General features: G+C 37.7%; 1 protein-coding gene across 1 annotated transcript in view; it reads left to right on the top strand.

Moving 5' to 3' along the window:
• The window catches only part of LOC141466780 (collagen alpha-4(VI) chain-like), a 45,615-nt gene that overhangs the window by 9,407 nt on the left and 20,985 nt on the right, over positions 1 to 15,223 (top strand). The window contains exons 4-15 of the mRNA XM_074150875.1: positions 2,620 to 2,698; positions 3,264 to 3,409; positions 3,504 to 3,596; positions 5,092 to 5,145; positions 7,515 to 7,586; positions 8,055 to 8,081; positions 10,566 to 10,610; positions 10,848 to 10,901; positions 11,147 to 11,209; positions 12,176 to 12,241; positions 13,355 to 13,408; positions 14,361 to 14,396. Of these exons, the coding sequence (XP_074006976.1) occupies positions 2,620 to 2,698; positions 3,264 to 3,409; positions 3,504 to 3,596; positions 5,092 to 5,145; positions 7,515 to 7,586; positions 8,055 to 8,081; positions 10,566 to 10,610; positions 10,848 to 10,901; positions 11,147 to 11,209; positions 12,176 to 12,241; positions 13,355 to 13,408; positions 14,361 to 14,396 (789 nt within the window). The remainder of the gene's footprint in view (positions 1 to 2,619; positions 2,699 to 3,263; positions 3,410 to 3,503; positions 3,597 to 5,091; positions 5,146 to 7,514; positions 7,587 to 8,054; positions 8,082 to 10,565; positions 10,611 to 10,847; positions 10,902 to 11,146; positions 11,210 to 12,175; positions 12,242 to 13,354; positions 13,409 to 14,360; positions 14,397 to 15,223) is intronic.

Raw genomic sequence — 15,223 nt, 5'->3', positions numbered from 1 at the left:
GTGGAAATAGTTCTCTTTCAGAAACTCTAAATCCTAATCCTGAATCTTTGTTCAGAATAATGACAGCTTTAAGCAGAAGTCACAGAATACATCATCCAAAAAATTTGTTTACAGAACTTTGTTTCATTAACTTGTCAAATAATTTCAAAAAATAAAATTGAGTTCTGCTCGTGGATAAATGATGATCAGGAAAATCCGCATAGACACTGCAGTTAATTCATCCATCTTGAAGTGAGGTGAAGAGAAAGCATAGGGCTTGATCTAATCTCTTCTGAAGTGAATGGGGAATATTTCCACTTAGGTGAAAGAAGGTTAGATCTCATTGGACTGTTTCAGGGTCATTGCCCTGACAGTTTATTCTTAATAAAGCACTAACTCAGTAAAGCACTGAGCGTGTCCTGTAGTAGTTGTTTGAATATAATCGCTTATTAAGGTCTCCGTGCAGGAAGACCTTCCTACTGAGGAAGGACAGGTTAGCCTTTGCATAATACATAAGGGATTTCCTCTATGAACCTTGTTTTAACTCTTATAAAGATCTTATCTTCTAAGATGTTAATTTTAATCTGATGTGGAGTGCAAAAGCCATATTGTTATGAATTCCCCTACTTTCAGATGAAAGTTGGCATTCTATTTATTTACAGAATTTGCATAGGTAAGGCTTACCAATCTAGGTTGTAATCTGGTGCATATTTAATACTGTTTTTTTCCAAAGATTTCTTAAAACGTCATTTTATTCTGGGCAGGGAACATGACCACATACAATTTTCCTTCTTTTGGGCCTCAGTAGAGAGAACTTGTTTGACATACAAGTAAAAGCAGTGCTGTTTTTTTCCAAATTGCCAATTCTGTTAGATCCCCATTGAAAATTAGAGTTAAGCAAGACTTCTTTCTGCTTATGCGTTATTACTAGAAATAAGTATGCTGCACATCTCAGCACTTTCCAAGTGGATTAATATTCCTTTCTGATAGTGTTTATGTGCAAATCGAAAATGCAGGACTTTAGAATCATAGAATCATCTAGGTTGGAAGGGACCTTCAAGATCATCTGGTCCAAAAGTATTTAGTATGTATGTGAAATCACAATCTAATCTCCTCAGGATCCTGAGCAATAACATACTTGTTCCGTAAAGATTATTAGTTGTAAAACTTCTTAGGGATAGTGATTCTCTGTTGTTTGCATTTTTTCTTTATTATTTATTTGTTTTTCAGCAAAAGATTTGGACCTAATTCCGGGATTTTTGACAAAGCAAGACTCAGATGTGCTCCAACAAGAGCTTTATATTAATGAAAGCACTGTAAACATATATAATGCCCACACCAAGACCCCACAGTCCCACCCTCCCTGCATGTTTTTAAAATGAAAAGATTGCAAAAAAAAAAAAGCATCAAGCCCAGGCCTACAGTGTTGTTTCTAACTGTCTGTGATGTGTTTACCCATCCATGGTCCAGCTCTCCGCTGTGTCGCTCTCTGCTTGAGCAAATGTAGAATCAGTACTAGTGCCTCCATATTGGATGTTTGGGAACTTTCCACCACCAAAACCAGTTAACTCTGCCTGCTTTTAAATTCTGGTCTTCTTGCTGCTTTAGCACAGAAGTGGGAAGGTTGATATGGCAGGCACTTGATTTGCCTTTGTCACTTGTGGAAAAATTTGCCTTAACAGAAGTAATAGAGTTGATTGAAGCTGTTCATTGTATAGGGAATGTAAAATAAGAAGGATGGGAGGGAAGGAGCCCCAGCTGTACTTGTCCGCTTGTTGGTCAGTATGTTTAGGAGGACTTAAAGTCATTACTGTCCGGGGCAGGAGACATTTTACCTGGGCAGTTTCTTTCTGGCAAACCTAATTCACTGGATGATTGGGGCCTGAGAAGACTTCTTCTGGTTTGAAAGGGGAAGGTAAGGAGATAAATGGGAAGAGCCTAGTTGCTTGGAGGGGAACTGTAAGAAATTGTGCTTTCCTCAGCCCTGGAAGAGTCTTACCAATAGCTCTTTGGCCTGAAAACGTGGGAATGTAGCCAATAAAAAGGGTCAGAATTAGCATCCTTATGTGAGCTAAGCCTTATGTCTTAACAAGGGAAAATATGGCATAGAGCGGAACAGGGTGATGCACTACCTGTGTGGAAAGGACAAGGGGACATAAGAATTTGCAGGGAGGAAGGACTGGACCCAGAGAGGATGCACTTCCTGATGTGGCTCACTTGACAGGCAACTGGAGCTGCTCTTGCAGAAAGGGAAATTTTTGTTTGCTCTAACTTCTTCTCCATGTTCACATATAGGAGAACTCTTCTGACATGAGAGAAGCTCTTCAGCTAGTAAGTCACAGCATAATTGGCCTTTCGCCTAGCATACTTAGAAGATGAGAGATATAATTAATAGCAATGCTATGAATTGATCACCAAGAGAAATCCCTCAAATGGGAATGCTGTCAGGGAAGAATAGAGGATTTTGTGTTCTATTCTCCTTGCTCCTCAGCACTTTTTCCAGCACACACGTCAGATCTGCCACAGTGTAATGCAGTTTGACCACCTCGTAGCCAGTTTTCAATGCAAACTGTACTTTTTACAATGACTCAAATTTTATTCTCTTTTCAATTGACTTGGCATTATTCCCTTTCCTGACAGGTTCTGTTAGTATTTTCAGATGGGCTGGATGATTCGCTGGAAGATCTTAGAAAAGCAGCTGACTCACTTCACTTTAAAGGTAATACAGCACCTCATTGATGCTTCAGCCTCCTACTACCAGTGGCCCAATGTATTGCTCCCTCTCTGCAACTTTTCCACATAACATTACCTCTCCAATATGGCATTCCTCAGGAGTCACTGGGAGAGTGTTAGCTTCTCCATGTGAACCAGTGTACATGATGGCTTGTTTGGCAGAAGATGCCAGAAACATGCCTAGGGGTGCAGAGGGCCTGGAATGGTTCTGGTTTTTGCAGTCCAGCTCTGGCAGCTGGGGCAACTCAGGGCAGCCCCTTTCACTGATGAGTGCAGCATCAGAGGCTACACCCAGTTCTGACTTCTGCAGGAGAGAACAGTTTTCCACTTATGTTTGGGCACTGAGTAGCAGTCTGGTCTGACAACTGGGGAGAGAAGTTCATTGGCAAATTACTTATACGTTGTTCTCAGTAGCTTGATTTCTTTTAACATACTGTGTTGAAGCCATGAAATATAAGTATTTTAGAGATTTGCCATTATTCACAATGATATTGTTGGTTAAATAATACAGATCAGGCATCCACTAATTTAGATATGTGCTTACGTTGAAGGTCTTGATGCATTTCTACTAGTTGGCCTGGACAATACACAGAATTTGACTGAACTTCGGGAAATAGAGTTTGGCAGAGGGTTTGGATACAATGAACCTCTGAGTGTTGGGTTTGCAGAGATTGCAAACATCTTGCAGAAAAATCTTGTAAGTCCTTCTGTGATATAAACAAAAGGGGGGAAAATCAGTCTTTGTTTTATGATTAATATACATAAATGAAATGTTTCTTGTCATTTTTCAGGATACTGTTGCAGAAAGAAAATGCTGTAAGGTTGTTTGTAAATGCCTTGGAGAAACTGGTGATCATGGTGGCCAGGGAAGTCCTGGAAGGAAGGTAGGAGAGCTAAGATAGATATTACTTAAGAATGGCTTTATTTTTCAAAGTATTTTCCTTTTTTGTAGTATTTCAGAGCGTGCATGCATGCATGCATGTGCCCATGACCTTTGCTGTTAGGACAGATGAAAGAGAAACATGAAATGTGATCGTTTCTCTGCTGCATGTTCCTATTTCAAAAATATTTTTGTAATGAAAGTAATTCATACATAAAAAGCATTAAGCACTCTCCTTCACCGATTCAGCAGCAAATGGAGAGGGATTAAAAAAATTAAGTCTGATTAGCCAAGAGGCTTATTAGCTATTGTGAATGAGAAACTTCCAGCCAACAAGCTGAGAGTAGAAAATAATCCTTCTTCACTATGTGTGAGCCTTATCCTTTTGTGTCACTAGTTATTCTAAATATCCTCTGCTATAAGTTTCTTCTTATCAAATACAGTACTAATTTACATTATTTGAGATTTTATGTTGTCTGTTGTAAGCCTTTCAAGTATTACAGCTATCACTTTTACAGCATTCTAATAGTAATGCTAGCATTATTAAGCTTTTTAGTATATGTAGTCTCTGTTTGACTACTATTGATTCCATTATTTCTAGTTATTCCAGTAACATACTCAGTAAATTTTATTTGTAGTTCACACTCTTCAGTTATGTGATTGCAATTAAAAGAATTTTTGGTTATGTCTTAGCAAAAGTATAGTCTTCTAATATTTATTCATAAACCAATTTCCTCATTTCTTCCATTACTCTTGCTGATTTTCCTGCACATTTCTGTTTTGCTAAAATGTCTAAATTAACATATTTAGACAAAGCAGCATTCAGAATGTAGGTGTAGTTGTTTTGCAGGCAGATAAACATGATGTCTGGGTTGTATAGACAATTGTAAAAGCATGCTTTTGCAGCACAAATTCATGTCTCATTTTTGTTCATCCTCATTCCTAGAAATTCCATTTGTTCTGTTTCTTTCTGTTCAAGTTTTTGCCCTGAGGGCATGAGGTTTGCATTGCTTCAAAACACAAAGTTGCAATATTCTTAAAAGTCTTTGTAAAGTATTGCAATATCTTTGTCCTGACAAGTTTTCAACTCCTTTTATTTTTCATTTCACCTTAGAATTTCATTACTGTGTAATGCTTCCTTTTCCAAGTCACTAAGAAAGATATTTAATTTTACTAAATATCCTAATGAGCATTCTTAACCCATCAGGCAGTTTCCTGAAATAACATACTGAAATTTTTATACTGAACGTTGTTGTGTGTGTTTTGGTTGCTTTTTTTTTCCACAGCTGTTTCAAGTACATAGGACTGTGCAGAGTGTCTGTGTAAATGTAGCTGATAGAACCTGCCCTCCTCAGCATGACCAGATGTAATTTTCAGATGTTTTCTGTCTCCATGTGCAGAGTAATCTGATAGAAAAGAACCCAGTGTGCTTGGAGAACAGTGTTACTTTGTAACAGTGTACAGTGTTACAGTGTTACACTCAAATTCCTGTGTTTCAGGGAAGTACGGGGTACAGAGGATCTCCTGGTCATCCTGGTGAGGAAGGTGGAATTGTAAGTAAATGTTACTCCTTCCCGCTAAGATGATGTTGGTTGGTGCCTGAATCTGTCTGCACTTACTCATTCACTCAGTGCTCATCAGTGTTAACCTGAAATGTGTTTAAGCAACATATATTTGAAGGTAAATATATGGACTTCTCTATATTCTCTAGATTCTCTATGCATCTGCACCTCGCAGTAATAATAGCTTCTAACACAGATAAAGAATCAATTAGAAAAAAGTCACACAACAGCATTTTATGTGGTATACTTCTGGCTAAATCATATACTCGTTTTTTGTGACAGGCAGTCCCAGATTCTCTGCTGAAAGTTCTTATAGAAAAGGCCATCCTTTCCCTTCTTAGCATGAGTGAATATTTTTTGACTGTGTAACACATCTAAATTTTGTAGTATGTTTTGCTGATTTCCAAATCCTTTGCAGTGTGCTGTTCCTGACCTAAACTTCAACATAATGTGCATAAACCAAAGCCCAACACACTGGGAGTATTTCTTCCTCCTTTGCTGTCTAGAAACAAACAAAAATCCCACAAAGAATAAGATATAATTTCTTTAGGACCATAGTTTCCTTAAACCTAGTTCTAGGTTTAACTGGGTTACAGCACTGCACCCATGACATGTATATTACTCCTAACTACAGGTCAGAAGGTTGCAAACCAAGAACCGGACAAGGATTTATCTCTGTATATAACTGTAAAATCCACATTGGAGTAGTTCCAGTTCTCACAGTAGATTAGTCTGCCTGAATTTGCCTTTGGTGAGACAGCCTGGGGCAAGCCCTACTGTCTATTTGGAGAAAAGTGGTAGTGGAAAAGAACAGTTGTCATCTGGGATTATCAAGAAAGTGCATTGTGATGGTGGTTTTAAGATTTCTTTGGAAATCACTGGCTATTTCCACAGAAACTGGAGCATTTTCCACAGAATTTATTTTTTTTCAGGTGGCCTGGTTTGCTGAACAATAGAATAAAATTCCATATGAGCAATTTCCAGAATGACTTAAAAAAAATATTTGTTACTCAGGAATAGAACTATTTTCACCTCCCTTCACAAAAATGAATGACATAAGTAGGAATTAGAATTCAAACCTTGAGGGGCTTTTAGAATGAGAAACTTTTTGGACACATTGAAATGGGATGCCCCAAATTTTTCTCCACAGCATTTTTATTTGAAAGATTCTAAATCTTGTCTTTTTTGAAATGGTGAATGGGTGGAAACAATTTTGAATTTGGTTTTATGTATCAAATTGAATTTCTATTTTTGACCCTCTGAGAATCCAGAATAATATTCTAGAACAGATAAATTATGGAAGTTTTCTTTCTGAATTTTCTGGTCCCTTGTTTTCCTTTTCTTTACTGTGGAAGGATGAGAAGAAGTCGTGTCCGCTCTTTCAGAAACTTTCCCCATCATCTCCTATGTGTGAGGCCTACAAGTGACTTTCATGTTGTAAACTTTCCTTGCTAAAGGCTAAATTTTTTTTCCAGCCACGAGATTAGTATTGGAAGCATCCCAAACAGTTGAATGTAGTGAATGCACAGCAGAAAGCAGAGAGCTGATAATAGATGACAGAAGATGCCACAAGGAAAGGAGGTTGAGGAGATAATGCCGGACAGCTTTGGTTTATTGTGGTGTAGTACTCAGCTCAGGAATTAGGCTGGATGTTTCACATAGGCAATGGAGTCAGGCCAAAATGCTTATACTTCTGTTTTTTCATATTGTGTGGTTCTGCGGGACCATTATCTAACTTCATCTAGAATGTGATCCATGTTGCCTTTTTTCTAGTTTAAAGAGAGACCTTTCTTTAAAGATGAGAAAAGAAAGAGAATGCTGTTTGTTTTTCTGATCTCAGGCTCTTCAAGGTTGTCTTCTCTTTTGCATGGCAATACAGGAGCTCTCATGTTTACCATGTGTTTGTTCTCATTTCGTTTGACATTGTTTACCTTTGAGACTGCAATTTTAAGGAGATCTGCTGGGAGATGCTGTTCTCTTTCCAATATTTTTCAGAACTTCCATACTAACAAACCTGGAGTAGAAGTCTTCAGAGATCAGTGACTAGAGGAAAGTAATTCAATACTCAGTTAAAACCCAACCCACCAAAAAGGCCTGCCTTCAAGTACAGAGATTTCAGTCTGAGATTGGTAGTGCAGTCTAACACATGGCATGATAGTGAGAGCAGAGAACCAGGTGCAACTCAAACTAATAATTGACTGTTCTCTTACGGCCAATATGAAAACTTTCAGGTGACTTCCATATGTGTACTTAGTGCAGTGAATGATAATATAATTCTGTCTTGCTTTAATCTTATGTGGTGTCTTAACCAATAGCCATCATTGTATGGATGAGTTTGAACATTCTCTTTTGTTTCTTAGGGGGAGAGAGGTCCATTTGGTTTCAGTGGGACTCAAGGAGACAGGGGATGTCCAGGTGCCAGAGGCCATAAGGCAAGTATGTCATTTCCTGATTTTGTTTCCAACAAAGCTGTTCTCTGTACTGGGGGCAAATCCCTGTGCTGTCTACTTGAAGCATGGATGGACAGCAAGACCCAGCTGTGAGAATAGGAGACAATTTTTGCGGGCTCCTTTTGAGAGGTGCTCAGTGTAACCAAAGAATGGTCAAATGGCTAAATAGATTGCTGACTCAGCAGCTTGCTAGTGACTCCTCCACCACCAACTCCAGACTGGCCTTAGGTAAAGCTATAAAGCTTTACAGAATGGGAATGAAAATGAAGGCTGTACTGCCTTCCCATACGAAAGGGGTCAATCCCATATGTGGCAGTAGAGGGTTTTGCAGGGGGGACTATGAATAGTGAGCCCAGCATGCCTCTGCACAGCAAGCTATTGTGCCCTGCTTCTCAAGTTCAATAAAAATACCTTCAACCAAATTTCATCTATGTTTATTTTCAATTTCAGGGGTCCAGAGGCTATAGAGGAAGTCAGGTTTGTGTTTTCATGTGTGATCAATTTTCTTTGAGAACAATGTTCTGATTCCTTTGAAGTTCATTACCTTGTAAGATAAAAATATCAACAAGGAAGCAAAACAGTGTAAAAACTTCAGAGTATTTAATATACTTTTGCTATGGTTGTATAAGAATGGATTTAAGCGATTAATGGATTAAAAACCAGCAGTCTTACTTGTATTTTTAGCGTGGTTGCAATCATAGTTGATTTAGTCTAATTGACAGGAAAGGAATTTATTTACTGGCTATTTAAATAATCTGTCAAGGTGGTAATTCTGGTCAGCTCAATCTCATGTTCTAATTGTTGAGGAAGCAGAGCAGAAAGGGGAAAAAAATTGTAATATTTTTGCGGATTTTGGCAGCGTTTTCACTGAATCATTATTGACACTTTTTCAGTATGCAGACTTGTCTTCAGCTGTTTTTGTCATCCAGTGATCTTGCAGCTCTGCTTATTTAAGCTTTCAAACATACTTGTTCATCAAAGAGATATCGTCACCAATTCGTTAATAAAATGTGAAGCCTGGAAGACAGTGATCTATAATGGCAATATTAGTTCCCAAGTTAGAGCAATTAAAATGGAATTCAAATTGTATTGGGTGCTTTGATACAAAACCACTCCTAGAAAAGATTTAGGATCCTCAAAGACTCAGAAGATGTTTGCTTCCAAACCTGAGCAGCTGTTCACGTGAGAAAGTTCAGAGAGTGTTTCTGATACCTCAGCTCTATTTAAAGTACTGCTCTGTACTGACTTTTTTTAATCCTCCCATGTGTTTTTCTTCCCTTTTCAATTTTCTGCTTTGTTCCCTGAATTAATTTGTCTTCCTTTAAATATCCAAAACATCTGACTATAGAAGAGGGAGAGTTCTTTCTGACAATTTTGATTTGTCCAAGTTGAATTGTGTGATAGGAGTTATGAGGAGCACAAACCCTGCTGAAATCCAATGAATATGTGAGTGTCTTCATTATGTTGTGTCATTATAGCCATTAATTTTATTTTAACTAAAAGTATGAAACTTTCAGCACATAAAAAAATGTGCTTCAATACTGCTAACTTAGCAAGGGTGAGGCAGTTTATTGAAGTCTGTAAGGCATTTCAGTACAGCTAGTCGGAGAAAAAAAGGCAACACTGAATATTTAATACTATGAAGTTTGACTCAGGTTTTCTGAGGTGGGAAATGACTGATGGAAAAATTAAGACTTGAATAAAAGTTATGATTGCTTACTTAGTGCTCAAAATTTTTCTGGAATACTTATTCAAGAAATTATTGTTTGTGACAGTCTTATTAAAATGTACAGTCACTTTTTTTTTTTTCTTCTAGTACATACAAAACTGTTACAAATAAATGAAAATTTTCCTCAGGAACTTTAACTTGGTGGTTTTGCAAAGTCAATTTAGCATCAACACCTACAAAGAAATCGCATCTGTTCTCTCTATCACAGTGAGACTCCTGTTGGTTTAACTAACGTTTACAACATGCTCTTGTGCCACTTTCAGTGATTTGTTGAATATCCTTTCAGCTTTCAGGGTAGTGGTCTCTGCTAATTTCATTTCCTACTAAAATAAAAACATCACAGTTAATGCCTTCATTTTTATCCTTGGAAAGAAAAACAGAAGAAGCACTTCAAAATGTCCTTTAAAAATTGAGTGTGTTGTTTGACCAAGTCTGAAACATTGAGGAGGATACATAAATGAAATAAAGTTCTCACAGTTATAAGTATATTCAGAAGCCTCACTCTTCATCTGAACAACAAGTTAACATGCAAACTCCCTAAGACTGGGATGGGTGTTTTGTGAGAAAATGCCTTCCATGAATGGTTGCAATATGGTGATCCATTTTTGCAGACAAAGGGAGGAAAAGAGCAGTCTGTACGTGACGGCTGTTTATGTAGGAAGCATCACGTTGCTGAAACAGAAATGAAGTTTCTTTTACCCATAATAAAGCCTAAGATCAGTCTTCTGTAATTCTTTTTATCATGGTTCTTTCCTCCCTCCCTCCCTGCTTTTCAATACCCCGTTCATGGTATGCAATTATTAAAAAAAAAAAAAAAAAGCATGATATAAACACATATGATGATTGACACCAAAATTACAAGGTCATCAGCATTTTAGATCAGATACTAGTAGTTATATTTTGGAATATATCTAGATTTTGAAGGTGCTGCAGTTGGGAAGGAGATTTGAAACCTAACAGATGGAAAAGCACATTTTAAATGCTGATGAAGATATATTAGTTTTAATAATCATTGTTCTTATTAAATGTTCTTAACGATGAACTTTTTAAAAGTTAATAATTCATTAAAATATGAATTATTAATTCCTATTTATAATTATTACTTATTCATGCTAGCCATTGAAAAACATTATTCTTATTCTAGTTTCCAAAAGTAGGGTGAACACTTTTTCCCTTGCTCAAAGAGGCAAGTGGACTGATGCTAATAGGGCTTTTTTTGCTTATTACTACAGGGTGAACATGGTGAGAGTGGCTTTGATGGCACTGATGGAGAGCAGGTAATCATTGCTTTAAATGTGCAGTGCAGTTAAAGACACCTACCTCAGTGTAGTAAAGTACAGATTTTTGTGCCTTTGAATGGGCTTTAATGGGCTTTAAACCTGAACAGAAATTCTGTTGTTTAGAGTTGTGTATCTGATTCAAGTTTAATTCTGCCAGACAAAATTTGAGAACCACGTTTATCAGAAAGAACAACCATTATTTTTTTCTTCTTTCTTCCCTGTTTGTGAATCTAGGGAGAACGTGGAATTCCTGGACCTTCTGGAGAGAAGGGCAACACAGGGAAACAAGTAAAGTATCCTTTCTAGAAACATTTAGATTTTATGGAAACAGCTTTCCAAAGTGTAATGCTGTCTGTAATGTCTGTGAGTTGGTTTTAATAGCTGGCTCTTTTCTAATGTGTTGTGGCTGCTGTTGTGAATCGTTGTAGCTCCACTGACTTAAACAGATCAGTGTTATCTTATCTGGCCTTCCTCTGCCACAGATAATGTTTCTACATGTACCCAAATTGCTTGTGCTTTTTTTATGAATTTAGGGCAGAAAAGGCCCCAGAGGAGAACCAGGTGAACGAGGAGAACCTGGTCTAAGAGGAGATCGTGTAAGTGTATTTCTTCATTTTTCTTAGGTTGCGCTGATTTGTGCCTGGATTTTATGATGGAGCTGCCTGATAAATATTTGATTTGAAGAGTTTTTCACAATCCTAGGTGGTGCAGTACTCTGCAAGAAGTATGGCATACTCCAGGAGTCCTGAACTCTTTAGATGCAGATGGACTGATGTGTTTTGATATGTTGCTTGGAAGCAGGTGTTTAAGCCTCAGGTCTCCTGCTTGTTCCTTGCATTTTTGTTTTATTTATTTGTTTGTTTGTTTTTACCATGGGCAACATAATTCCTTTTGGAGCTACTTAGTCCTCCCTGGTGGTTCCCACCCAACAGAGGAATTTCTGGATCACTTGACAATCCTGTGCACTGACTCCTGGTTAGCAATTTATAATAATGCAAAGGCAAGTTACTTCTTCATGCTGACATTTTCTATCTTGCATGCTCAAGAGCCCTATATGAATAAATGTAGTCCCCAAGTACTAAAATTTCAGTGGAGACACCACATATATTTCAAAGACCTTTTTGTGTTGACTCCTGTCTTCTAATGCTAAAAAAAAAAGTAATAAATCATGGTAACTTGCCTCTTTGAGAAATCAGGGTTTTACCTGTGTCTAGCTAAATGGAACTCCATTCTAGTGGAACCCCATCTGAAACTCACTAACTAGTTATGATTTTAACTCAATTATCTGTACCCAAACAACCAGAGCAGCTTCACATTTTCAGGGTTTAATTTGTTGCCCGTTAGTAGTATTTCTTTTCATCTCTTTGCAAAAGAAACTTGTGGACTTTGCAGAACTTCGTATATAGTGTTCTTACAAGCATCTTCATTTAAAATAGCCTTTGTATTTCTTGTTGACTGCAGTGACAAATCTCATTAATCCCTTTTCCATATCCTGCCTCTGTAATCGGAGTAATGAAGGTGTGGTCACTGAAAATTATGACACCTCTGCTTAACTTTTCCAGGGAGATCCCGGGACTAGCAATAATATTCCTGGTCCTAAGGGTGAAAAGGGAAACCCAGCACGGCAGGTAAGCAAGTACTGTATTACGGGGAGTGGATTTGCATAATTGCTAAGTTCTATTGGCTGTCCAGTGACTAAGCAGCTCTTCTCTTTTATTTTGTATTTTGCCTTTAGCGTATGTCTGCAACACAGAAAGCTTTGAGAAGTGCTTTATAGTGTAAAAAAGGAAAAAAAAAGTTGAAAAAGTTAACAAAGACTGTGGAAATGTTTTCATAATATAGAGCTAAGGGAAGATATGGATTTAGTATAAATGTATTATTCTGCCACAAATCTACATCATCAAGCTGAGAGGCTCTTAGTAATGGCTTGTAAGGATACTGTTAAAAACCATGCTGGGAAAATGCATTGGGTATCAACAGGCTGTACTCATTTTACTATGGAACTGCTATTTCCTGAGGATGGTGGATAAACTCCATTTTCACCTGTAGGTAGAGTATAAGAGCTAGAATATGTGCTTATATAGTGGTCTGAGTTTTTAAGAGGTGTTTGAGCAATACTGCAAGAAAAGAAACAAAAAAAGCACAGCCCATTTTACTGTTGCACTTTGTTTGGAAAGAATAAGCAAAGATTATAAGTAGTTGGACAGTAGTATATAAGTGGTGGATGAAAGCTTAAGAGGGTGTGAACAAGCAACATGTGATAAAAATCCACTGTTTTTGGAAGTTTGATTCTATCTGAACAAGTAGGGTTGTGTGCACATGTTCAAGCACACGTATGTTCATATATGTCTATGTAGGGTGTGCTGAAAGCAGTAGAAAAACTGTGAGGGTCAGTTTTTGCATAATAATTATGTTTTGATAACTCTTTGGAAACAAACCTTATCAAACTTTCTCATCTTAAGAAGTCTAACTGAAAGGCTGAAGTCAACAAAAGTGATTTCACAAGAGCCTTGACCAAGTATCAACTGTTAGCAACTGATGGATTGGAAAACCAAAGCAAGTATGATCTCTCTGGCTTATAATTTTTGATTATAAATGATTTGCAGAAAACAAGAATCAGCATTTAGCATGATACAACTGATTGCAATGAAATTACTTAGGAGAAGAAGCAAAGAAGAAACATATAAAGAATGTGTAAGTACAAGAAAATGAAAGAGCTTGTTCATTACTTTGTTTTACAGGGAGACCCAGGACCGCATGGACTCCAAGGAGAGCAGGGTGATGCTGGCCCTGATGTAAGAGTAGTAATCAATACGGGGTGGAAGTAACTGATACGAGATACAATGGGGTTCCCATTGAGAAAACCAATTTTTCTCGTCTTCCTTTTATCCTACACTTAAAACTCCTGTAATGAGAAGGAACAAAAATCTTCTAAAATTTTCATAGTGAAACAAATTTGGCTTGAAATTTAGTCGCTTACGCATATTGCACTGTTTTGTTTTTTAAATTTTTTTTATTTTTTTTAAATTGGGAATTTGCTGTCCTGTTAATTTCAGGTCTCATTCATGTGAAGTGACAACCTTTTATATGAGCCTTATTTTTGCTTTGTAATTTCAACATAGATAAATCTATCCCTTTTTTCTCCCTGTGATTGCAAGTTCTGCATGCCTGTTCAAGCCTATATATAAACTCACTCACAGCTGAGCTGCTCTTTTTAATCCACTGGATACTGGAAATCTTTAAGGCATTTCTTCTAGTTTGTGAAACAGATGCGTAATGCCAAAGTCTGGAATGATGATCACTCAGGCTGCAGAAACATCCCAAAGGCCCCTAGTGATGTGAGGTTTAACAGTAACATTTGCTAGCGCTGCTGAGCAGCGTGCAGCAGGAAGCAGTGCAGACCTTTTAGCTGGGAGGGAGAGAGGAGGGCTCTTGTTCTCTTTATTTCAGCCTAAGGGAAGCTGCCTGGGAAGATGTTTTCCAGAATTTTGTTGAGATGCCTTCCTTCTGCACCCACTAAGGGTGTAAAGCCTTTTTGTTTGTTTGGTTGGTTGGTTTTGTTAAGACTTACTTGTGTAAGAATTTCTGTCCCAAATCCACTCTTTTCTCATTTTTACCTTGAACCTTTCATTGCTTTCTATAAGCTGTATTTAATTTGATTGTATGTATAAAGTATTTTATTGTAAGCTACTGTTTCACACATTGCATGGTGTTCTGGATGTAATGTCTCATGCCACTCCTTCCCAGGGTGCAGCAGGTCGAAGAGGGCCTCCAGGTATAAAGGTGAGTGGCTGACGCTGTTGCTGCCTATCTGTATGCATCTGCATGTCCAGCCTCAGCGTTTGTTGCTCTTAAGGGAGAAATTTCAGTGTGATCCAAGACAGAAGGGCTTAATAATCAAAAGTCTATTTCAAGCCCAGGCAGCCTTTGGATCTCAGGTGGATGTACCGGAGGTCCTCCTGACTTGAAGGGTTTAGAATTGGAAAGGAGGTTTAACTGAAATAGAAGGACAGTTGCTTTTATTAAGGCAAATGTGGGAACTTAAATAGAGAAGAGACCATCGCTAAAGGTGGTGGGAATGAGTAGTCAGGCTGCATTCCTGCAGCATAAGGCCAGAAGTCTGGCAGATTTTTCCTCCTTTGTTGTATGCATGCAGATATATGCATGATGCACATATGCAGCAGAGACAAAATCAAGGCAAATTCTAAAAGATGCTTTACTAAAACATAAACATAACAGTGTTAACTACAGCTCTGAAAATTGGCTCAAACCATATAAAAGAATCAAGATCTTGAAAACAATTTAAGATATCTAAGAGAATTAGTGTAGTATGGATGCTTGTATAGGATGTAAAGAATAGGTCAAGCCCAGTGTATGCTGACTGATCATTCCAGAAAGATCCTCTCATGGGAAATTCTGTCATGTCATTGGTGGTAGCCCTGGTTTTCCTAGACCTATATCTCATGGAGCCACAAGGAAAGGAAACTTTGCTGAGATTTAATTGGTGAAGATGTCAATGCTATTCTCTTAAATGAAGTTCTAAATAATGTTCTTGGAAAAGAAAGCTTGTTTGTCCCACGGTATAAATTACAAAATCCAGTTATCAAAGC

Source organism: Numenius arquata, chromosome 7, assembly GCF_964106895.1.
Source record: "Numenius arquata chromosome 7, bNumArq3.hap1.1, whole genome shotgun sequence".
Taxonomy (NCBI): Eukaryota; Metazoa; Chordata; class Aves; order Charadriiformes; family Scolopacidae; genus Numenius; species Numenius arquata.
The sequence above is the reverse complement of the archived record's forward strand: the minus strand, read 5'-3'. Positions and strand labels throughout refer to the sequence as shown.